Source organism: Myotis brandtii, unplaced genomic scaffold (genome assembly GCF_000412655.1).
Source record: "Myotis brandtii unplaced genomic scaffold, ASM41265v1 scaffold1814, whole genome shotgun sequence".
In the NCBI taxonomy this organism is placed as follows: Eukaryota; Metazoa; Chordata; class Mammalia; order Chiroptera; family Vespertilionidae; genus Myotis; species Myotis brandtii.
The window spans coordinates 526984-551926 of record NW_005356728.1 but is presented as its reverse complement, the minus strand read 5'-3'; the positions used below and the strand labels follow the sequence as shown (position 1 = coordinate 551926).

The 24943-nt window shown below is 52.7% G+C and overlaps 2 protein-coding genes across 2 annotated transcripts in view; both read right to left on the bottom strand.

Annotated features, from left to right (window-relative positions):
• The window catches only part of ADAM11 (ADAM metallopeptidase domain 11), a 25176-nt gene extending 23470 nt beyond the window's left edge, over nucleotides 1-1706 (bottom strand). Inside the window, exon 1 of the mRNA XM_014537774.1 lies at nucleotides 1594-1706. Coding sequence (XP_014393260.1) covers nucleotides 1594-1706 — 113 coding nt within the window. The remainder of the gene's footprint in view (nucleotides 1-1593) is intronic.
• A 3774-nt stretch (nucleotides 1707-5480) lies between these two features.
• DBF4B (DBF4 zinc finger B) lies at nucleotides 5481-24785 on the bottom strand. The gene is made up of 12 exons (XM_014537752.1): nucleotides 24572-24785; nucleotides 23870-24027; nucleotides 21674-21865; nucleotides 20256-20306; nucleotides 18464-18551; nucleotides 17243-17316; nucleotides 15451-15484; nucleotides 13695-13740; nucleotides 11487-11603; nucleotides 8452-8560; nucleotides 8191-8315; nucleotides 5481-7325 (listed from the first exon to the last, which is right to left on the bottom strand). Exons 1-12 carry the CDS (start codon nucleotides 24603-24605, stop codon nucleotides 6548-6550), a joined length of 1806 nt encoding a protein of 601 aa, XP_014393238.1. The 5' UTR covers nucleotides 24606-24785; the 3' UTR covers nucleotides 5481-6547.
• Nucleotides 24786-24943: the final 158 nt, after the last annotated feature.

Genomic DNA, 24943 nt, shown 5'->3' with positions numbered 1-24943 from the left:
CAGGTGCAGGGCCGGGCGCACCGGTTCCCATCTCGCGACCCCCTCCTCGGCGATCGGTCCCGGAGCTCCGAGGACCCGCAGGTTTTAGGGCGAAGGAGGCAGGGTCCACAGGAAGCCCCGGGCTCTGACCTGGGGACCCGCCGTCTGGGGACCTGGGAGATCGAGATGCGGGGGCGTGGCTGTCCCCGGCCCAGGTTCGCAGAGCGGGTCACTGTGGAGTCCTCCCCACCCTCGGTCCAGATCCCTTCCCATCGACAGGCGCCTTTTCCTGCTCAAAGAGGACCCTGCCTCCAGGAGGGCTTCAGGATTTGCTGTCCCTGAGCCACCCGGACAGATGGCCCCCGAGTCCCTCACACAGGGCATTGCAATCCTTCCCCCCAAACGTCCTATTAACTGGCCAGGTCACTCACATGCTGCAGTCATGCCCCATTTCTGCCCCTCCCTTGTCAGCCCAGATCTTTGAGGAGCAGAAATACCTGTGGAGCCCCCCAGCTTTCCTTCTCTAGCCAGGCCAGGCTGCCTCACCTGCCAACCACCTGCCCTACCAACCTACCACTAGAACTGCCCTGCACCCCCAGCCCAGCTACTGGGTCCCTGGGCAACATGGGTCCCTGACTGGGGGCTGGGATCTCTGACCACTGCTAGGGACCCCAGGAGCCAGAGACTGAGATGAAGTAGAGGTGGTGGAAGTGGGTACCCCTGGTGAGGCCCCCCTCTGACCTTGTGCCCAAAGCCAGAGACTCCTTGAACCCACCCTGGGAGCCCACAGGTCACTGAGGAATAGGAGTGGAGGCAGGGAACCCCTTCCTGGGTCCTCTGCGTTCCTGAGGACCCAGGGCCTCCACCAGGAATGGGGGAGCTGCCTGCGGCTGGTGACAGCCCCCCTCATTCTATTTTAGGCTCAGGAGAGGTGAGAAGGCGATTTCCCGGGAGGCACTGACATCAATGCTGGGAACGGGTGACTCTCCCCTTCCAACCACCTGCCACTCCCGACCCAGATGCTCAGGAAGGCTGAGGCCATTGTTCCTTCACGCTGGGAACCTCTTAGGGGTGAGGGGGCTCTCGGAGATGAGGACCTACTATGTGACATTCCCTGACAATTACCCAGGAGGGAGAGACTGGGTTCCTCATTTTATAGATGGGGAAACGGAGGCTCCAAGAGGCTGCTGGAGCTTCCCAACGTCATATAACTAGCTGGTCAGAGGTGCATTCCATACCCAGGGCCCCACTCCTCTCTGGCCCCACCTCTGCCTTTTATCTTGGATCTGGAGGAGACTGGTCCCTCTGGTCCATCTATTCCCCCTCCTCCTCCCCACACACAGCACCAGGTGCATCTGTCCTGCCCCACCTGTGCCATGGTCCAGGGCCAAGTCAGTAAGCCCTGAGCCGACGTGCTCCCAGAAGGATAGGTGGGTTTGTCATTTCACCATGGAGGGCCCTGGGCGTGGGGGAGTGTGGATCCCCTCCTTCAACATGCCCAGGACCACACAGCGAGCCCAATCTGTGGCCTGGGCCTCCAAGACTGTGGCACATCCCTACCATGTGTGTCCCGGGCTCCTTGTTGGGGAGACCTTCCTGAACCCTCAGAGTGACTTCTGGGCCAGCTCCAGTGGAGGCTCAATCTTATGGTCCTTGGCCCCCGAGAGTTCCTCATCTTCCTGAGTTCCCAGCTCTAAGCAGGCATCTTGGCCCTCATCTGACCACATCCCATTCCTCAGCCCGAGGCCCCCATCTTGTCTTGCATGTCAGCTCTGCCACAAGCGCATGCCTTTCCCAAGTTGGAAGCCGTTTCAGTTCCCTCACGCACCAAACCAAGGGTCCCGGGGCGGATTCCAACCCAACCCCACTGCGATGGCGGGCTCCTTTGGCCCCCGTGCCCCACTGCCTGTTTCTCCCAGGAGAAGGCCTGGGAACTCCGGAAAGTAGAGGTTGGTGGTCACTGTTTCTGTCTGATGTCACCCTCGGGGTCACGCCTGCTGAGGAAGCCGTTAGGCTCTGGTCCCGTCCTCCCTTAGGCCCCACTACCAGGAGTTCTGGGCCTCCTTCCCCTAGTTCTCCCTGCCCTGTAGCCGATTCTTCCCTCCAGTGTTTCTGCACAGGGGCCACGCTGGGTCGATGTGGAGCCAAGACCTAGCTAGTCTAGCAGCTGCAGGTAAGGGGGTCGGGGGGAGATTCAGCTGCCTCAGTCCTGGGGCAGAGTGATGGGTGGTGATTCCTGCCCATGGAGGACGTTCAGGCCCTGAGCCCCGTCCGTGGGGCCTATAGCAGAGACCACACCAGGCAAGGGGGCTGGGATTCCATCCTGGTTAATGGCTGTGTGACCTTGAGCAAGTCCCCAACCTCTTTGAGTCTCAATTTCATCTGTGAAAAGGGGGGTAGAAAAGCCCTCCTTCACAGTGAACTGATGAGCCTCAGAGAGGTTGGGGGACTCGAGCTACTGGATTAATTTATCCTCCAGTGCCTGGTGCACAGAAGGGGCTCGCACCATCCGTGTTGACCTTAAGGTGCCAAGGAGAAAGCCCAGGACCCAAGGGACTGCTTTATGCCTTGGGGGCCTAGGGGCCCTCTCTACCCAGAGCATGGAGAGACTATGCCTGGTGACGTGATACTGGTGGGTGGAGAGCAGCAGAAGTGCCCACAGTATTGGGACAGGGACTTCACTGTTTTCACCCAGATCCCAGCGCAGTGTCTGCCCTTTCCTCCAGTGGAGGACCACTCCTGTGATTGAATATTCCTCCGGGGAGCCTCATGCTCCCCCCGTTTTCTGACCAGCCCCCTTCTTTAGTCTCTGCAGCTCTTGCCTCGGAGTTGTAGGCATCCAGATGCCAAAATCCTGGGGCGACACCCATCCTTTGAGAGCTTCATAGTGGCACAAAGGTGGTCATGCCCTGAGGGCCCGGCATGCTATGTGAGGGTGCAGGTTTCCTTGCCCACATCAGGGATCCTCCTAGAGTTCTGGGAAACCACCCCAGAAAGTGGGGACCCAGGTAGGAGGTGACTCACAGAGCCCTAAGCAGCTTCATCCACAGATTTACCCTGGAGATGAGGATGCGAGTCAGACAACCATCCAAGGTGGGAGATTAGTGAAATGAACCTATTGAAATGTCTGGGAGGGAGCTCACAGGTGTGTGTGTGTGTGTGTGTGTGTGTGTGTGTGTGTGTGTGTGTGTGTGTGTGTGTGTGTGTGTGTGTAGGTGGCGGTAATGCTAGTTTACCGAGTGTTCGCAGTGTGCCAAGCTCTGGCCCAGTACCTCCAAAGGTCACAAAGTGGCAGGATCCAAATTTGAACTCAGAACTCTGTGGCCTGAAGGCTTACACTACAGGGTTCATAGAGAATATGGAATATAAACTTGAAGAGAGGGGCATTCCAGGTCAGAGACCAAGAGCAAAAGACTCACTATGGTTAGAGACACAAGCGGATCAGCCTGCCTGGATGGGGTCCGGGCGGAGGGGGAGGGGGCATGGCAGAGAACACCAGGAAGCTGGGTGGGTGTGAGGAGAGGACGGTCAGCAGGGGGTGAATAGGGAGACGTGGGACTGGTTGGAGTGGCCGGCCGAGGGGGCAGGTGTTAGCGAATGCCAGGAAAGACAGGACAGCGGGAAGGGGAGCCGGTCTTGGACCAGGAATGAGTTACCAGGTAAGCGGGTCTGTGTTGGCAGCAGGATGGGAGGGGTGTGAGGGATTGGAAGGAAGGACCCTTGAAATCATGTCCTCCAAGCCCCTTTCTTAGATAAGGAAACAGGCTCATAGTGAAGGGACTTGCCCAGTGAGTGTGAGTTGGGGTGTTGGCAAGACCTGCCTTCCCATCCAGCCCAGGTGAAGATTAGAATTCAGGTGGTCAAGGCCAGAGCTACCAATTCAGGTCATAACTTCAAGTGAAAGAGCCCATGTCTACAGGCAAGAACAAGGATCCCAGGCCCTCTTCTGGGGAAGCAGTGAGGCTGGAAGGCTCATTAGAGCGGAGTGACTCGCAGACACCACAGGCCTATGCTGACTGGGTGCACTTAGTAGAGGGGGAGGCTGGAGAGAAAGGCAACCAGGCTAAGCTGGGGCTGCCAGGAATGGGGGAGCCAGGGTTCAAGAAAATGGGAAAGGAGAAAAGAAACCTGGCTTTGGTAATTAGCAGCTGATCCAGTGACCTTGGAATGGACAATGCCAGCGGTGCTTCCATGATGGAGGGCGGGAGGGGGAGGGAGGTGCAGAGGAGGCGGCTATGGCTATAGACCAAGGAAGTAGCCAGAGAACAGGAGGGAGCATTCCTCGAGCTACTGGATCAATGCGAGTGTTTTCCAGGCTGGAGCTTTCAGGGGGAGGGAAGGAGAGCTGGGGAATCCGAGGAGGAAACGGACGAGGCCAGCAGGGGTGGGGTGAACACAGGGTTGGCCTGACCTGGGGGTGGGGGCGAGGGACACTGCTTCCTTTGAGTCAGATGTTGAAGAGGGACTGAGTGGGATGAGGCAGAGGCTGCTGAGTGTGAGCTAAGCTCACGGGTTGAGAGGGAGGGAGTAGGAGGCTTTAAGCCCCCATGTCAAGGGCCACTGAGGGGCCCAGTATGTCAAGTGGCACCCTTCTGTCCTGGGTCCCCTCTAAGTTTATATCCTGGAGGCCGGAACAGAGACAGAGCTACGGTGAGAAGGAGCCTTGGGGCTTGACCTGGTTGAGATGCGATATCCAAGGTCACAAGCGGTGAGACGGGAGGGAAAGTCACACAGTTGGATGTGAGGTCCGGGGCAGATGGTGACAAGGGTGTCAGAACCTGGTGTCTGGGAATAAGCAGCAGGTGGAGTATCAGAGACAAGGTCTGAGAAAGAGGTGGGGGACCCCCTCACCCAGGGCGGCAGGATCATGGGAAAGGCACTGGGGGACGAGGCATCCCCATGTGTCACATCAGGAACCAGAGGAAGCCGTTGTCTAGGCCCCGGGGAAGGGGAGAGGGCCCTTAGCAGGGTCCTCGGAGGAGCAAAGGCTCCCGGGGAGGGTGCTGAGCATGCCCTCTCCAGGCCGCCACTCAGAGAACAGAGCCAAGTGAGTGACCGGAGACGCAGGCCCACCTGCCCTCAGCCCCCGGGGGCTAGGCCTCTGGGGAGGGTGGCACTCACACAGGCTCTCACTTGCAGGAGGCTCCTGTCCTGCTAGCCAGTTACTCTGTCCCCATCAACTGGGCCCTCAGCCCGGCCTCAGGTCGCTGGAGGGCAGAGGAAGGCCCAACACTGTTCTCCAGCCCCATCTCTTAGCTATCTGTTATTAACGAATTTATTTACAGCTCCTGAATCGAGATTAATTGTGAAATTTAACAGGAATGGCATAAAAAGGCCAAACATGACCTCTGTGAGGGTTGTACACACACACTTGCTCTATTTCCAAACTAACAACTCAGGTCCTCACCCGCAGCTAGGCCCCCACTTCTTCCTCCAAAATGAGAACAGAATAGCACCAGGCTCTGGTAGCTCCAACATTTAAAGAGACAAGCACACAGAGGCAGAGAAGGGTGAGAAGAACCACAGTACAAAATGTAATAACAAAAATGTGGCCAAAAAATCGATAGCAAACTCATCCCCATCTCCAGATTAATGGCTTGGCTGAAAAGAAATGGGGGGAGGTCCTTGGGGAGGGAGGAAAGTAGGGGATGGAGACGTTGGCAGGTGAACCACTGACCCTGGAGCAGAACCCCGGGGTGGGCAGCCCAGACTGAGGCAGGGAAGAGCCCAGAGGGGTCTGTCCCCAGAGGGGCATCTGGCCATATCGTGGGCTCAGGGGAAAGGTCAGTGTTGGGCCCACTCCGAGTGCAGGGAGGGAGCTCGGTGAGTGCAGCAGCCGAGCCCCTCCTCTGCTTCAGATGTTCCTGAGATCTGTGTGCACAGCGTGGGGTGCTGGGGGAGGGGACACAAACACAGGCTTTTGGAAAGCAGGAGAGCCACATGCTTGTGAGAAAGGAGGGGGGGAACACCTACCCTGGGCTCTGCGGGGGGCAGGAAGCCAGGCCAGGGTCCTGCTGCTCCAGCTTCTTTGTCATCCCTTCCTGTGCCAACCTTGCCTCTGCCTCCTGGCAGGTGGGCAGCTGGCTATGGCCGGACTAGCCCATCACAGGTCACTGCCCCGTCAGGATCATGGCTGGAGATCGGGTAAGAGAGGGCAGCCCTCAAGCTGACTCTCTTGGTTCTACCTGAAGATGGGGTGGTGGGAGGACTCGATGTGTCCACCCTGCACTTGGCCATGACAACAGCTGTTCACTTGGACTTCAAAGGCCGGGCTTCAGGCTCCTCTGGCTCCATCAGGGAGGCCCTGGTGTGCTGCTCCTCCGTGTATCTGGGCTGCCCTGGCTGGGTGAGCAGCAATCAGCAGAGGTATAACTTATATCTGTGCACCTGGCCCTCGAGTTGGGAGCTGACCGGCCCCATGAAGAGCTGCGTGCTCCAGGGGACTCACAGGAGCAGTTTGCTGCTGGTGCTGGGACACAGGGAGGCAGGGGGCTGGGAGAGGCTGGCTCCCCCGCTGGCAGGCAGAGGGAGGGGAGGTAGCCTGGCTGTCTGCAGGCCCCCCTGGGGGTTACGTGCCTGCAGCCGAGTGCAGGTGGGCTGACAGCTGGCCCGGAGCTGCTGAGCAGCTGGGAAGTTGGTCAGTCTGCTGAGAGCCGGGGCCAGAGGCTGCACACTCAGAACCCTCAGATCCTGGGGAACATCCTCCTCCGGGCCAGGGGGGCTGTGTGGGCCAGAGCTCTGCTGGCCTGTCTGAGGGCTGCCAGGGCAAGGGGTCTGGGAGGGAGAGGCTGGTCTGTGGGTCGCACAAGGGCAGGGGGGAGGTCAGAGGCCTGGACTCAGGGCCTGGAAGGGGAAGGGAGAAGAGATGCCTGCCATCAGTTGTCCTGGTGCCACAGGGGCTGAGGGCTCTTGAGACAGAGAGTGAGGCCTGTGGCCAGGAGACCCCCGGCCTCTTCTCGGCATTGCCACTGGGGAACGGAACCTTCCGCTTGTGGCCGACACGTGCCGGTTCTGGGCCAGGGGAGAGGTCCGCAAGCTCAGAGCTGGTCAGGAGGCAGCGACAAGTAGGGCTTCTGGACAGCACTGTCCCTGGGGGGTCCACAACATCAACTGAGCCCCCCGGGTCGTGGCAGCTTGCTACTGGTCCGAGCATCTCACCAGCCCCCACACGTTCAGCTGGTGACTTCCTGCCGCCCACCAGCCCATCCTGTTCGTGGATGCTGGGGGCCTGGGGGCCGTCTTCCTTCCTCCTCCTGGGAGACGCTGCCCCGCCATAGGAGGGCTGGCTGGGAGGCACCGTCTCAGGAGACAGAGGGTCACGATCCGAAGCCGGGGAGCCTGGCTGCCTGTGGGGACAGACATACCCTGTGGGCCACAGGCTCAATTGCAAAGCAGGCAGTCAGCTGGGGTCCTCCCGGCCGGGCTGCGGGCAGGGTGGGGCACGCATGATGCTGCCCTGCTGGGGTTTAGGTGCTGAAGAGACCTGCCTGCTCTGGGGCCTGTGAAACGCTCGCTCTTCGGGTCTGACCGGCAGCAGTGGCCAGTGCTGTCTGCACCTCTCTGGGCTCTGTGGCCTGTGGTCAGGGACGGCCCGAAGCTACAGGCTGTCCCATTTAACAACTTCCCAGAGGAGGCTGTGCCCTTTGGCTGCTGGAGGAGGCAGCAGAGCCTGGCCGTCCAAGCTGGGCCCAGGAAGTGAGGCTGAGGTGGAGACTTGGGCTGAGAGGGGAAGCCACAGCTCCTGGTGGAAGCTCAGAGAACCCTGGAACCCCCTGCAATCCCTTTCTGGGGGTAACTTCTAGAGGCAGAAAGACTTGCTCTTCACCCGCCCAGAGTCCGCCCTCCACACTTCTAGTCGGCCAGACAGGCACATGACCAGACATGACCGTGAGTGTGAGGGCTGAACGCTCTCAGCCCCCACAGCTGTGGCAGGGCTCACGCCCAGGAAGGGAGGGAGCCGCACTCTGGTCTGGCTCCAACCCAACTGGCTAAACACACATGGAGGTCTTTCCCACCACTCACATGTAAAGTGAACCAAATAGAAGGAGATTGGAAAGAAAGGTGAGGAAAGAGAAAATAGCATAGCCTGGCCCAGGCTGCCACCAACCTGAGGTTCCTTCCCACCTAGAGAGGCAGCATCAGAAGAGTGAGGGCGGAGCCATATTAACCCCCACCCCTTCCCCCCCAGCAGGGCTGCAGCACGGCGCTCACCTGGGGAGGCTGGCGAGGAAGGGGATCTCCGCAAAGCTGTGGCTGAGCTGGGCGATGATCCGATCGACTTCTGCATACGGGTGGGCTTCTCGGGCAAAGCCCTGGTGCTGGGCACTCTGGAGATGCTGTCCGGGGATGAGAGGAGGCACAGGCGTTAGACAGGGTAGGATGCCAGCAGACCTCCAGCCACACCAGGGAGACGGGGCAGGAATGGCTCTCAGAACAGTCTGGGAAGCAGCTGCTTGGTGGGAAGGGGCTCACCCCATGGAGCTCCTCAAAGGCCTCCTGGCAGCACTCGCAGTAACCTTTCTTCCTCCTGGGCGCGGTGCGGGTGGCTGATCGTGGGCGTGGCTCTCGGTCCTTGGGTCCTCTGGGGAGGGTATGGGGGGGACGGGGACGGGGAAGTGGTCACTGCTGGGGCCCTCGGAGCAGAACTGTTGCTCCAGGGCCTGGAGCCCAGGCCAGAGATGAACTGAAACCACCACGGAGCTGGGCAGGCGCAGGCAGGCCTGCCTACACTTGGCACCACTTGTCCAAGGATGGCAGGAGCGGCGACGAGGAAGATGAGACCTCCCATGGGCACCCTGTCCTAGCTCTGCCCTTTCTCCGCCCACACATCTCAAACCACAGGTGAGAACGGGTGGTGGTGGCTGACAGCGAGAATCCTTGGAAGAGCAATTCCAGCTCTGTGCTCACACCCAAACCCTCGTTCATTTGCCCTAAAAATGAAGGGGACAGGCCTCCAGAGTAACAAGGGGGCTGTACTGCCTTTGACCTCCTCCACCTTAAATGTCCCCTGAGTTGGTCTGTCCCTCATGCTTACTTGTCCCCTGCACAGCTGCCATCTTAACTGAGGACTTTAAAATCTTTCTCAAACCTGACACCTTGTCTGAATTTCAATCCTGTTTTTCTAATGGCCTGTGGGCCATTGCTATGGGCAAACTCAACAAATCTAAAATATCCTCCTTTAAGGACTTTCTAAGTATGACACAAAACCCAGGAAACACAGGAAAAAATAGGAAAAAACTGATAAATTTAACTACATGCAAATTTAAAAAATGTATGCACAGCAGAAAACAAGCAAAGTTAAAAGACAACCCACAAACTGGACGAAGTGGGGTCTGTGTTATTTATAACTAACACTATAGCAAAGGGCTCATTTCCCTACTACCTGGAGGGCTCTTTACAAATCCATAAGAAAGTGATCAATAACTGAATAGAGAAACGGGCAAATGATATGCAGAAGATGCACAGAAAGAAATACAAATGATCAAACAAAACAGACTGAACCTCATTCATAGAGAAAAACATGAAAATTCTAATTACACCGAGATCACGGTCTTGAATCTATCAGATTGGCGTAAATCAACAAGCCTGACAGCTCTCAGGATTAGCCGAGGGATGTGGAAACAGGCTCTCTCCAAGGGGGGTGGGGGTCAGAGTGGTTGCTGGCATCATCTCCATGTAAAGCAATTTGGCCACATTTATCAAAATTATAAATGCAGGCACCCTTTGACCCAGCATTTCCACTTTTAGGAATTTATTCTGCAAATATACTTAAACAATCAAATTTTCTTTAAAAAGACTATTCACTACAGCCATAAAAGGGAATAAGGATGCTGTTCAGGTACTAATAGGAAATTAATCTAAGATAAAGTGGCAAAAGCAAGACCAAGCACAGCAAATCTTAGGCTGCTCTTTATGTGAGAAGAGGGAACAAAGGACACGATGTACTTCTGTGCACATAAGCCAGGGGTCCTCAAACGTTTTAAACAGGGGGCCAGTTCACTGTCCCTCAGACTGTTGGAGGGCCGGACTATAGTTTAAAAAAAAACTATGAACAAATTCCTATGCACACTGCACATATCTTATTTTGAAGTAAAAAAAACAAAACAAAACGGGAACAAATACAATATTTGTATTTGCATGTGGCCCGCGGGCCATAGTTTGAGGACCCCTGACATAAGCCATCTCTGGAGAGAGACCCACGATCTGGAGATTAGAGGATGGTGGTGGGAGGCTTTTTACTCTAAACCCTTTGTAATGCTTGAATTTTGAACCAAAATAATCTTTTATTTTTTAATCCTCACCTAAGGATAAGTTTAGAGAGAAAGGGAAAAAGATAAAAGGGGGGGGGGGGGGGAAGGGGGGGGGGGGGGAGAGAGAGAGAGAGAGAGAGAGAGAGAGAGAATTGGTTGCCTCCTGTACGTGTCCTGACTGGGAATTGAACCTGCAACCTTTTGGTGTCTGGGATGATTTTTCAATCAACTGAGCCACCCGGCCAGGGCCAAAATAATCACTTTTAAATTTAAAAAATTAAACATTTCCTCCCAGATTTCACACACACACACACACACACACACACACACACACACACACACGGAACCCTGGCCAAAGTCCTCCGTATGCTTCTCATGTGCAGGTACCAAAGCTTCATTGTTTCACCATCTTCCTTTTACAATCTCGGCTGCTCTGCGATTCCCAGGCCATCTCAGGTCTAGCACCACCTGCCAGCCCAGCCCGCAGCCCCCTGGCTGGCTCTCTGGTATCCCTTCCGCCTTCTAGGAAAGATGTGAAGGGCACCTGAACTCCACCTCAGCTCACTGTTTCTTCTCCCCTCGGCCTACTGCCACATTCCGTTCTCTTTTTCCTCCCACTGCACCACTTCCTTTGTCTGCTGGTGGGACCTGCAGGCTCTCCTTGGCCCTGGGTCCTCTTGGCCTGAGTCTGCTCCGTCCTGTTCTCCTGGTCTATGAACTAACAACTCTGTGGCCCGAAATTAGAACGGGCCCGAGAAGGCATCCAGACCCTGCACCAAGCCGCGTTCCTTCTGCACTTTGGTCAGTGAAGGCTCACGTCACACATCTGCAGAGCGGGAATACCGATAAGCCTATAAGCCACTCTGATGTGTATCAAATCGCCCAGGGAGCTTGTGAGGATGCAGCTTTGGGGGCTCCATAATCAGAGACTGTGATTCTGTAGGGGTGAAGTGGGGTCCAGAAGCCATTTTTTATGGGACCTCAGGGGGCTCTGATTGAGGGTGGTCTATAGATTTGAGTTTCAGAAACCAGCCAACTGTCCTCTGGACACCAGTCAAATTCTTCAGTAGGGCTGGAGAACACCAAGGAAAATGAATGAACTCTCCTTGTGTGTCTCTTCTCTGGGCTAAGTTCCCAGAATAGACTTCGCCTAAGGAGCTGACACATGGCCATTCCCAAATCTGAGCAGCAGGCCCCCGAGGGGAAGGACCTTGGCCTGTCACCAGCCCTTGTTAATCAGGAACCAGAAAGACCCACCTGGTACGGCGCGAGCTGCCCGGGATCGTCAGGGCCTCAAAGGGACTTGCATCTTTGGGTCCCAGAAAAGAAATTTCAGGAAAGGATTTAAACTGATGGTGGAAAGGACGAAACTTCCTGAAACACAGAAAACTTCCACTTTGACTATAGTGGGGAAGGGAAAGGGTGAGGAAGGGGTGCCAGCCCAACTCCCTGGAGTTCCATTCCTGATAAAGTGGACTCTCACCCGCACATCTTTTAGGTTGTAGAACAAAATTCTCATCAGCCTTACTAGGTGAAATTAATACTTACGCTCTTCCTGTCTACTTTCTACTGCCTCATGGAATGCTACAGCCACCCCCTGAGCTCTGAGCTGAGTGGAACAAGTGGGGTAAATGAAGCCCAAAAGGTTCAGGAACTTGCATAAGAGCTCACAGCCAGTATGTGGCCAACGCCAGACCGGAAGCCACATCTCCTGACCCTTCCATTGTTTCTCGACCCTAGAACCATCTTTGGGGTCTCCAGCCTCACAGAATCTAAATGGAAGGATGTTTGAACCACGGCAGTGATTTCCCTGCTCCACTTAGAGCAACACTTGCTCTGGGCTGGTCCTCGGCACCCTCTGCAGGGGAGGGTTCTGAAGAGAAAGGAGGCCCAGTGCAGGTTCCGGATGTCAGGATACTGGGTGGGTTTGGTGCTCTGCCTCAGGTTGCTCACATTCAAGCTCGGAGCCAGATCTGATCATGTGTGAACACTCAGCAAACCCCGTGATAGAGCTGCGGGCACCCCGTGTTTGGTGCCATGGCCTGTGCTCCAGGGGGAGTGCAGGCCATGGTTCCTGGGTGGTACTGTGAGAGCCCTCTGGCCTCAGGAGTGCATTAGCAGAGTTCTTGGACCCTTAAAGGGAAAAGGGTGCCCTCCACAGCCCTGGTACCCCATTTCTTTCTCTTCAAAGTTGTTTTGTTCCTGCTTAGGAAGCTGGGATGCTGAGGTTGGAAAGGCTATGAGGCTTTGAAGAGCACCTGGTTCAGAACAGCACATCAAGAGATTCACAAGAAACCTCAGCTCCGCCCGGATCTCCTCTGTTGCCCATGATGCTAGGGGCACGCAAGCACGTGTACCCCCTCCAGTGACAGTGGCATCACCTGTGCCTGCCACGTGCAGGGAGATCCTGAGGCACTGACAGTATCTCTCAGCTGCCGTCTATGAGTCATGACTACTTATATTTAACTGCTTGTGAAGGGGCTGGGATTGACAGGCATGGACCCCATCCCACCGGAACTGGACAAGATAGCACCTCATTGCCATCCCTACGTTCTTTCCACTCATTTCTGGGCCACCAAGACCACGTCTGTACTGTGTGCAGGGCCTGGAGGATGGGCAGGCATGCCAGGCTCCCGGGGCTGGGTCTCCAGCTGCCCTGCATGAGGCTGAGGGGCCCAGAAAATTCTGGTCCCAGGTCCAGATGAGCTTTTTCTTTTTTCAAAACCCTTTTCTTTTGAGAGAATTATAGATTCACACGGACTTTGATCTAGTACTTACTGAAGAGTCAGCGCTAACCCAGGTGGCTATCAGGTTATCATCAATGGACTCTCCCGCTCCAGGTACAAAGGGGCCCCAATGGTGGACAGGGCAGAGTGGAGAGGGTGCCGGATGGCACAGTTAGGACACCTGGCGTCTAGCCTCAGCTGAGGTTCATTAATAAAGTGGGAATGTGCAAGTCCTTCCCTTCTCTGCCCTCAGTTTCCCCACTAGGAAGAGGATGGACTCTCTCCCACTGAGAGCGGTCATGAGACGGCACGTGCCAGGAGAGGGCCCTGCACAGCAAAACAGAAGGGTTTCAAGTGCAAGGGAATCCCAGCACCACCCCAAGCACCTCACTTCAGCCGAGATGACTGCACTAGCCCTGCACTGGCTCTAACAACCATTCGATAGCAAGTGTCAGCATACACCTCGGAGTAAATGAGATCATAAAAGCAGAGCATGAGAAGGAGGTAATTCACACACAGGGCCATTAACCTCCGGCTCATACCAAGGGGAGTGCAGGCTGTGCAGTGCGCCCTCAGAGGCTCCCCCTGGTCTATGCGAGACTTCTTCACGACGGGAGAAAGTGGCTTCTGGGAAGACACAGGTGCAGGGCTGAGGGACTCCATGACCCCACGTCAGCTTGGGATCTGGCCTCCGTGTGGGCCTGGTGGGGGTGAGGGGACAGGGAGGAGCCCCACTCACCTGCTCTCATCTTCGATTTTGAGGAACGGTGCCTTCAGTCTGGCCACTGGAAAGGAAGAGGGCACACATTAGCCACCTGTCTGCTCCAGCTCAGGGCCCTCGCGGCACACACAGGAAGTGCCGAGAGGCAAGGCCCTGCCAAAGCCAAAGGGGCGCTCAGAGCTGGAACACGTGCTGCCCCAAGGTGCGCCTTTCCATTTGGCAGACGTGAGGCACCCACTCTCATCTCTCCCAGCCTCCGCCCTGGGAGAAAGAGTTCCACTATTGGGGGCAGAGGCTGCAGGGTGCCCGGGGTCCTGGCATGCCCTCCCTCCGCAGGATAGAGGAGCCTCCTGCACGTGGCTCCTGGAGGCTGTAACTGACCACCAGAAACCGAGCTGAGCGGGAGAGACCCACCCGCTGCTGCTTTCTGCTAAAAGCTGCTTCCCCGACCTTTCTTCCTAGTGTCAGAATCCTGAGGGGCCCCACAGCTCTTGAGGGGAATCGGCTACCTCCTGCACGCCCCCTACTGGGGATCGAGCCCACAACCCAGGCATGTGCCCTGACCGGGAATTGAACCGGGATGTCCTGTCCTGGTTCATAGGTCGGTGCTCAAACACTGAGCCGCACCGGCTGGGCACTGCCATTTACTGAGCACCTACCCTGTGCCGGGTCTGTTACCTGCCCCTGCCCGTTTGTGCCACATCCAAGGAGGTGGTGAGTGCTCCTCCCATCACTCCCAGCAGAATTCCCCATGAGGACCCTGGTTTATTTTGGGGCGGGGAAAGGGGGCAGGGAGGAGCAGAGAGGGAGAGAACTAAAGAGTGTTTAGAGATCTTAGCAAAAGGATGGTAAAAAAAACATCAAAGGTGAAATCTGGTTCATGAACAAAATAGGGCAAAGGGGTTCTGGGAGGACAAATTTGGAGTCAGTTCATCAAGAGATCCATGCCCTCCTGGCTGGTTAGCTGCACGGGGCACCCAATCTCGTCGGCATCGAGAAGCAGTTCTACCCTCCCAGGGTGACCAGAGTCCTGTCAAACGGGCTGGAAGCCTGGGCAGAACTAACAGCCACCAAGTCTCCAAAGAGGATGGCACCTCACAGCTTCTAGACCCGTTCGAGAGGCCACCGGCGCCCAAGCAAAAAAAGCTGCCTGTCTCCCAGTAATTACTTCTTTCGGGGCGAGTCCTTGTCTAATTAACGGAGACAGTTATTAAAGTCAATTCCCCCACAGGTTTCCTTGAATTTCGAACACGAGAGGTGCCAAGTGACTTTTCTTAGCTCCTGCTTGTGCTCGAATAAATGCCACTTAAAGAGCATCTTCGGGAGAAACATCCAGGAGGAACCCTCCTGCTGTCCAAGAGGAGCTGGGAGCCGGGCCTGTCAATCTGCCTGTTTGTCAGCTTCAGGGAGCTGGCATTTCTGAAAGTGGGAGGCAGCTGTTCAACTGCCCACTCCACACTGAATCAGAGGAAAAGGATGGGGAACTTCAACTGATGGCCGGGAACAGCCAGAGGACGCAGGAGCCAGCGTGGCCGCAGGGGGTCTTGGCTCGCAGGAGAAGCCCCAGCCCAGCAGCTCTAGATGTGCTCATGGATGCGCCTCCTCTGCCTCTGTCCTCTCCAAAGCCCTGGCCCCGGAAACACGATGGGACAACACGACCTGGACTTGCTTCCTGCCGCAGAAAAGTGAGCAGATGCTGCCACAGAGGGAGTCGCAGGGAAGCATTTAGGAAGGGAGGGACTGCAATTAGATGAGGAACAGCTCCCACACTGACCTTTCCGTGTTCTTGACTCTGCGGGACACGTTCCCTAAATGGAAAAGGAAAATAGGTTAAGGGGGTCGGGGAACCGGGCTGGTGAGCTGAGTGACTGTGAGTCTGCCCCACTTTGCTTCCTGCCGTCAGCTGGGTTCTGAGCTAGAACTGACCCGAGTACAATGGCTCCCTCCGCCTCCCCAGGGGCACAATGAGCGGTGAGCATTGTGTGCGAATCTCCAGCTGACTTTGTGGAGGGAACGCAGGCGCAGGCGGGGGCAACAGCAAGAGCTGTGGGGCCCCACAGGCCTGTGATGGGAGGAGCACTCACCACCTCCTTGGATGTGGCACAAACGGGCAGGGGCAGGTAACAGACCCGGCACAGGGTAGGTGCTCAGTAAATGGCAGTGCCCAGCCGGTGCGGCTCAGTGTTTGAGCACCGACCTATGAACCAGGACAGGACATCCCGGTTCAATTCCCGGTCAGGGCACATGCCTGGGTTGTGGGCTCGATCCCCAGTAGGGGGCGTGCAGGAGGCAGCCGATCAATGGTTCTCTCTCATCACTGATGTTTCTCTCTCTCTTTCCCTTCTTCTCTGATATTAAAATAAATAAATAAATAAACACATGGCAGCTGGTCAGGTGGATCGGGGCCATCCAGGCATGCTGCCATTCCAGGCCGGCTTACAGGACAAGGGTGAAGACAGTGCCTTTTGCTTTCCTGTGCCCCCTGACTGGTGGTCAAAACCAACATTTAGGCCAAGGTCAAACAAAGCTAGTATTAAAAACTAAACGGAAAAAAATAAGGAATCATTTAGGGTTGGGGATGGGGCAAGATGAGAGAGCCAGTGAATCCATGACTGCAGACCTCCTCCAGGCCACACATCCAGGGCAAAGACACCCAAAGCAGCCTTCCACATCCCCTCAGAGATCAGCAGACGGTGCCCAGAACTCACTCCAAAAGACTCCCAAGCATCTACACAAAAGATTATTAAGTGGACAAAGCCAAGTAAAAATACTGTGCGTTTGCATAAAAGGGAGAGTTTTTGTACGTGCACGGAGTCCTGGAAGGATACCTGGTGAACTGTTCATACTGCTTATCTCAAGGTGGGCGGTGGCTGGGGAACAGAAGTTGGAGATGTTCACCATATACCTTTTCCAATTGTGACAATGCAAATCTATTTATCATCATCACCTATTCTGCTTCCCAGAGACCCCTAGACCAGAGGGTGCAGGGCAAGGGGCGCCGAGGCTGAGTGCTCCACTGGGTGTGCATGTGGTTTACTCCTGGTCTTGGTCCTGCTCCCAGGTGCCAGGCCCTGAGTGGACCTGCAGGGCTTAGTCCTTCCTCAGATTCTGGCCGGGTGAAAGCTCTGTGGCTTTAAGTTAGTCCGGGCTCTCTGGATATGATACACACAGTTCTAATTCCAGCAAAGGAGGGAAAGCCAAACCAGAATTTGGACTATAGCAGCTATTTCAAACCACACCTCCCACCCCTGCCCCCACCCCTGCTATCTGTAGGCTCATTCCCAGGTCAAGAGACGTCCCCAGAAAGGCAGCCTGGCCAGTAAGCCATGAGCATTTATGTTTTCTGTAGGCCAGGACTGTCCGAGGCCAGGCGGCACTGAATGCCTAGTGTCACAGGGGATCTGCAGGGAGACGAGGACCCCAGGGATGAGCTAACCGAGAGGCTGCACTCCTCTCACTTTTTCGAGAATGGCCAGGAGCAGAGGCTTGGGTGGCCCATAGATTTACTAAAGCTGTCAACAGTTTGCAAACCGTCCATTTGCCTTCAGTTCAGCAGGATGACCTACCTCTGGCTTCTTTGGCCCTTGTTTCTTCACACATAAAGCATCTAGAGAGAGCTGCTGCACGCGCATCATCATTTCTGTGGAGAAAACAGAGGGCCGTGGCTAAAGGTTTCCACTCCTCACTTCCCCAGCAAAGCCCCTTCCTGGGGACTAGTCTCACCAGGCCTGGTACATTGGATCACACCAGCCTTGCCTGCCACCTTCTGGCTACATGTCACCTTTGCACCTGCTGATAAAAGAAATGGCTGAGTCCTCTATCCTGGAAAAGGACCTAAGCTGGCTTCATGCTCTTTTGTAGCACTGAATACAACTCCTTTTCTTAAAAATCCTCATCCGAGGAGGATATGTTTATTGATTTTATTTTTTAGAGAGTGAAGGGGGGTTGGAGGGGGGAGAGAGAGAGAAACATCGATGTGAGAGAGACACATCGATTAGTTGCCTCCTGCATGTGCCCTGACTGGGGTCAGGGATCCAGCCTGCAACCAAGGTACATGCCCTTGACCTGGAATCAAACCCGTGACTCTTCTGTCTCAGGCTGACGCTCTAACCACTGAGCAACCGGCCAGGGCAGTTTATTGACTTTCTATCTCTCCAGCAGATCTCAGGCTGGATCTGATCAGCCCCTTCAAGGATGAGAGAAAAGCCAATGTGCAGTGGAGCTGGATATGAGGGCCAGTCACTGCCAGCCCACTCAGGACAGCTGTTCTGGTGCAAATTTATTACAACCTGCAAAGAGGTGTGAGGCAACCCCATAAAGAAGAAAGAACATGAGGTGTAGTTGGGCCAAACCAGGCTGGAATGTGGATCACACTACTCACTCCTGGTGAGACTATGGATAATGTACTTAATCCCCCTAAGGCTCAATCTTCTCATCAGTACACTAGGCAGAGGACTGTGGTGAGGATTAAATTAGGTTAATTCCTAGCACAGAGTAAATACCCGGTAATCAGTCATGGATATTAGGGTTATTTCCTTATTTGTAAAACAAGATTACTACGTTAGCTTGAGGCGTGCTGTTGAGTGGGTTAAACAGGATAGCACCTTCTAGTACATACACTCTGCTATTGTTACAGCTGGTCTCCACACCCTCCCACCTTTGTGGATCAACACGGTAACAGCATGCCTGGCTTCCAGCCAGCTTACAACTCCGATCCCTCTAAATGCAGACATTCCCAGTCAGTCACCAACTCCGCCCTCCGTAGGAGCCCTGGGCAGAAACGGTACCGTCCACATGCAGAATCTTCACTCCCCAGGAGCGGGCATTGGTCAGGAGGCTACTGGGGCTCCCGCTGCCTCCTCCGCTGCTGCTCCCCTGGAAAGACGAAGCAGAGTCAGGCAGCAGCAGGAGCCGCCACGGGGCCTGAACACTACGGGGACAGGTCGTCCTGGCTTCTGGGGGCCCTGGGTCATCCGCATGGAGGGATGTTGTGGGGAAGAGTCTACCCCAACCCTCCATATGGGCTGGCCACATCTGGAGGGGATGGATTGCTGATCTACCCGCACACTCTGCTCCAGCCACCTTGTGACCGGGAAGGAACACATGCTTATAAGAGAGCTGCTTGTTGGGAGGGCCTCTGTGAAGAAAGCTCACAGTAAGTAATGCACACCAGTGACGATCACCATCACCCAGCAGGAAGCTATGCTGGCCACACTTTTCCTGCCCTGCTGCCCAAATCTGACATCACCCTCCCTCATCACAGCCAATGCACCCAGCCTCATGTCACTTTAATGACTCCTCTCACAAGATCATGTTAATTAATTCCTCTCCTGCCACTTAACTTGAATGGTTCTGGGTTCTCACAAAAGGTATAAGCAGCTACTTTGTAAAAGGTTTACGGTCTGGCCCTGGCCGGGTAGCTCAGTTTGTTAGCGTATTGTCTCGATACGCCAAGGTTGTGGATTCGATCTCTGGTCAGAGCACATACAAGAATCAACCAATGAATGCATCAATAAGTGGAACAACAAATCGATGTTTATCTCTCTCGCCCCTTCCCACCCTTCCTCTCTCTCTAAAGTCAATAAATAAATTTTAAAAATCTTTAAGAAAATAGGTTTAGAAAGTCTAGCTTCACATCCCACAGCATCCCTCCAAGATTCTCTTGGTAGACTGTGAGTCGGAAAAATCAAGGAGTCAAATCCTGGCTCTACCACTGACACCCTAGGTGGCTCTAGACCAGGGGTGGGCAAACTTTTTGACTCGAGGGCCACAATGAGTTCTTAAACTGGACCGGAGGGCCAGAACAAAAGCATGGATGGAGTGTTTGTGTGAACTAATATAAATTCAAAGTAAACATCATTACATAAAAGGGTACGGTCTTTTTTTTTTTTTTAGTTTTATTCATTTCAAACGGGCTGCTCTAGACAAATTACTTAACTTCTCTGAGCTCCACTTCTTCATTTGTAAGAAGGAAACAACAATACATCTCATAGGTTGTGTGTTTTGTGTTGTTAGTAGAGCTGACCCTTGAACAATGCAGAAATAAGGGGTTCTGACCCCTGTGTAGTTGAAAATCCACATAACTTCTGACTCTCCAAAAACTTGTCCCTTGGTATTCATTGGGGATTGGTTCTATGACTTCCCACAGATACCAAAATCCACAGATACTCAAGTCCCCTATATAAAATGGCATAGATCAGCTGTGGGCAAACTACGGCCCGTTTGAAATGAATAAAACTAAAAAAAAAAAAAAGACCGTACCCTTTTATGTAATAATGTTTACTTTGAATTTATATTAGTTCACACAAACACTCCATCCATGCTTTTGTTCCGGCCCTCCGGTCCAGTTTAAGAACCCATTGTGGCCCTCAAGTCAAAAAGTTTGCCCACCCCTGGCATAGATCAATGAATACAGTTGGCCATTCACACCTGCGTACTCCCAACCATGGATCAAAAGCAATACAGGTATTTACTGAAGAAAAAAAAAAAAGCCCACATGTAAGTGGATCTGTACAGTTCAAGCCTGTGTTGTTTGAGGGTCATTTGTACTTCAGAAGAACCTTGGGACCCTCAGCTCACCTGATTTCTGATGGCCTTCTGCAGTAGCTCCTTCCCTCTGCTCATAGGTACCTGACAGGAAGAGAAGAGCAATGAGATATGTTATATAAACCACCTGTGCAAAAACAGATATTTACACAGGTGCTGGCCAGGAGTCATGTCTTGGAAAGCTGGGAGCAACCACAGCTCAGGAGTGGCCGAAATGAGAGCCTAGAGCCTTTTGGAGGTAAAGGTAGAATCACACCCAAGTTCAGATCATCCATGGGTAGCTGTGGTTTGGATCCTGGTGGAGAAGGGCATTTTGAATTCACCAGAGATCAAAGTGTTACAAATGTTCTAAGACTTCCCTTTAAGGGTCTCCGCACTCTCCACTGATAAGTGTAGGCCAATTCCAACAAGCCCTCTATGGTTCAGAGGACTCTCCTATTGTTTCTGAACCCCTGACTCTGCAGTCCCATAAAAAGGGACAATCTATCTATATATATAAAAGGCTAATATGCTAAGTGTCCGACTGTCTGACTGGTTGCTATGATGCGCACTGACCACCAGGGGGCAGACACTCAACACAGGAGCTGCCATTTTAACCATGCTACAACATAGATGAACCTTGAAAACATGCTAAGTGCCCTGGCCGGTTTGGCTCAGTGGATAGAGCGTCGGCCTGCGGACTGAAAGGTCCCGGGTTCAATTCCGGTCAAGGGCACATGCCCGGGTTGCAGGCTCGATCCCCAGTAGGGGGCATGCAGGAGGCAGCCAATCGATGATTCTCTCTTATCATTGATGTTTCTATCTCTCTCTCCCTCTTCCTTCCTCTCTGAAATCAATAAAGAAATATATTTAAAAATATATATATATAAGTCTTTGTTTAAAAAAAAACATGCTAAGTGAAATAAGCCACAAACAAAAGGACAAATATCAGTGATTCCACTGATATGAGGTATCTAAAATGGGCAAATTCATAGACAGGAATTGTAGGGAAGGGAAATGGGAAGCTACTGCTTAATGGTTATAGAGTTTCTGTTTGGGGTGATGTTTTGGAAACAAAAAAGTGGTGATGGTTACACCACAGTGTGAATATAATTAATGCCAATGAACTGTACACTTAAAAATGGTTAAATGGCATATTTTTATATACATTTTACCACAATTTAAAAAAATCTTTAAAGTTATGACCTGAAGGAATACCTCTGTCTACCTTCTGTAATATGGCAAAAACAAATGCTAGAGCCGTGGGAGTGGGACAATGGTTATCCTATATAAATATGTAAGAGAGACACATCTATTGGTTGCCTCCCACAGGTGCCCTGTCCGGTGCCGGGAATCGAGCCTGCAACTGAGGTACGTGCCCTTGACCAGAATCGAACCTGCGACACTTCAGTCTGCGGGGCCGACACTCTAACCATTGAGAAAAACTAGCTAGGGCTCCACGAGGTTCTTACCAAGTCTACGGGTTTCTGTGAAGGCCTGGTGTGGCTGCCCTTTGGATCGGCCATGGACGGTGTCTCCACTCTGACCTCGCTGGGGCTGGAGCTGGAGCAGCCTCTGTGGCTTGTCCCACTGCTCTCTGCCTTCGCCTCCCTGCGGCTGGACACGATGTAACTTACTTCTTTGCTCAGAAAACCCTCAATTACCTGAAACCAGATCACACAGGTGGCTGAAAACCAAAGGCAGATGTGGAATCATCAATACTGAGAGGTTGGAGAGGAAATCTTGGCTACTAGAAGTTCCAGAATCAATGTCTTTAAATAGACCAAACGCAGTTCTGCACTGGGCCCCCAAGTACACATCGTCCTGAAATATAAAAGCTGGGGTAGCAATGCTTATAACAGACAACTTTATTTATTTTTTGTTAATCCTCACCTGAGGATGTTTTTCCATTGATTTTTTAGAGAGAGTGGAAGGAGAGGGAGAGAGAGAGAAATATCAATGTCAAACCCCAACCAAGGCCAGGGAACCTGCAACCAAGGTACGTGCCCTTGACCGGAATTGCACCCGGGACCCTTCAGTCCGCAGGTCAACACTGTATCCACTGAGCCAAACCGGCCAGGGCTGGTAGACAGTTTAATGGCTATACATTCCTCCCATCCCAGGGTACCCACTCATTTGCAATGTGACTTTGCTGTTCTTTCTATCAGGAGGTAGAGGCCTATTCTTCATCCCCTTGAATGGGATTCCTGTTGTCCAATACAATGGTGTAAATAATACGTGTGAGTTTGAGAGCCTAGGCCACAAGAGGCCTTGTAGCTTCTCCCTTCACCTTCTGGGAAAACCCCGAGACCACTGAGTACACTGGCTGGTCTAGCTTACTGTATATGCACACGATAGTGTACATTCATACAATGCATGTAAGAAGCTTCTCGTACGTATGAGAAGCCACAGAGGCAGCCAGCACCGACTGCCAGATGTGTGAGTGAGGTCAACTTGGTCCTTCCAGCCCAGCTGACCCTCCAGCCAAATGTAGCTGCAAGAGAAACCACCAAGCCAACCCAGAGAGCAGTGAGAAATAACTTGTTTTAAGGCCAAATCCTGGGGTGTTTTTTTATTTGTTTGTTTGTTTTGTATAGCAAAGCCTAAATGATAGGAAAGACTAAAAGTTCAAAATTTTGGAGCCAGTTGGGGTGTATGACGGTCATTCAGTCCATCCCCACTGCTGAGTCTCTACATCCCTGAGTTTCTGTTAGAATGACAGCAAAGATTCTCTGCATTCTAAGTCTCCTCCAGCAGTTTCCCCAGTGACCCACCGCTCTTGGGCCAAGCACTATCCTCTATTTTCTAAACACAAGAGCTGTCCATGCCCACCCTGACTACAAGTACCATATGACATACATCTGCTTTAAAAAGATTTTAAAGAACTCAAGCACAGCAAAAGCTCTTTACCCAGAGTTGTTCACCACAGTGTTATTTGTAAGAGCTCAGATTTAGAAATAATCTGAATGGCCATAGGGTAAGTTAAGTAAATTAACAATCTACTCAAAAGAATATTATATTCTCATTACAAATAATGCATATGAGGGACAATAATGATAGGGAAGTGCTAATGTTTTAAGGTTATGGGCAAAAGTTGGTAATAAAAATATATTTATGATCACAGCTACACAGAAAATAAGCTTTTTTTTTTTTTTTTTAAAAAAAGGATAGACTACAGAAGTAGATAAAAGGTTGCCCAGGGTTGGGGGTATCGAGAGGAAATGGGGAGACTGACATGGGCCTTAGTTTCTTTTTTAGGGTGATGAAAATATTCTAAAATTGACTGTCTAATCACACTTGGCCATCTCTGTGACTATACAAAAAACCCCCACTGAATTATTCACTTCAAATGGGTGAACTGTATCTCAATAAAGCTGTGAAAGAAAATGAAAGAAAGAGAAAAAGACTCCAGGAAAAAACAAATACATCAAAATGATGGTTGTCACTTGCAGCAGTTCCATGTTCTCTAACATTTTTAGAATGAGCAGATATTGTTTTTCTTCTAATTAGGGGAAAAAAATTAACTTTATTTTTAAAAGTGGCTTATACTGAAAATTGCTTTGGAAAAATGTAGCAATACCACTGAAAACACCTGGAAGACAGGTATAATCCTTCTCCAGCTCCTGCCCTACAACCCGGGGATCACAGGCGAGAAGCACTTTACATACCCCACCCAGCTGCTGGATTGCCTCCGTCAAAAACTGGAGAGTCTTGCCAGCAGGCAGATCCAAGTAAAAGGACCTTCCAGAAAAGGGCTGCTGCCTCCTAGCATCTGGGGAGCTCTTCTGGCATTTTTTCAGACAACCGGAAACTCCCAGCTGAGCCCCTAGGAAACAACAACAAAGAAGAACAAAGTGAGAAGCTGGAGATAAGAGAGAGTCCTGTAAGTCGAGCCTCTGTGTGGTGTATTAGTGTTTAAAAGGCAGAAACCCAACAGCATATCTGTCACATTCCAGCACTAAAACTAGATGATACTAAAAGAGAGGGGAGGAGAGTAGGAGGGAAGTGACTAGGTGCTAAAATAGTTAGATAACTGAGTGGGGGTGGGGGGGTGTTTAAGATAAACTTAATACTTTATGGTAAAAATAACCGTGACTATGGGTTTAAATATGCTTGGTTGTTCAACCAGGACTCCCCATCCATCTGCCAATCTTGTTCATAAAATCAGACTAAAAGCTCTTGTTTGACCTCTACCGTGAATTCCTAAATGATCCATGACATCCATTAACACATACAACACTCACACACAAACCACTAATAATTAAAAAACCCCAACAGGGCTAACATCTCTCGACCTTTTCCTCCCAAGAGGCTCTGGGGCAGGAGTAGCACATTTGACCTTGCATCCCTAGTTTTGATCTGTTACCTACCTAGGTCCGGAGCCCAGAGCCTACTGTCAGCCATTGAACTCTCCAGCTCAAGGCAATGGTCCCTGAAAACGAAGGACAAAACAGCTGAAGCAGCCCTGGCCCGTGTGGCTCAGTAGGCTGGGTGTCCTTTGGTGCACGGAGAGGTCGCCGGTGATTCCCAGTCAGGGCCCACGCCCAGGTTGCGGGCTCGATCCCCGGTAGGGGGCGTGCAGGAGGCAGCCCATCGATGTTCCTTCCGCTCACATCGATGTTTCCTTTTTTTCAGCTTCTCCCTTCCTCTCGCTCTAAAAAACAGATAAAAAAAATCAATAAAAATGTTTGAAAACAAACAAAAAACCCCAGCTGAACCACCTTCACTAGCCTACGACCTCC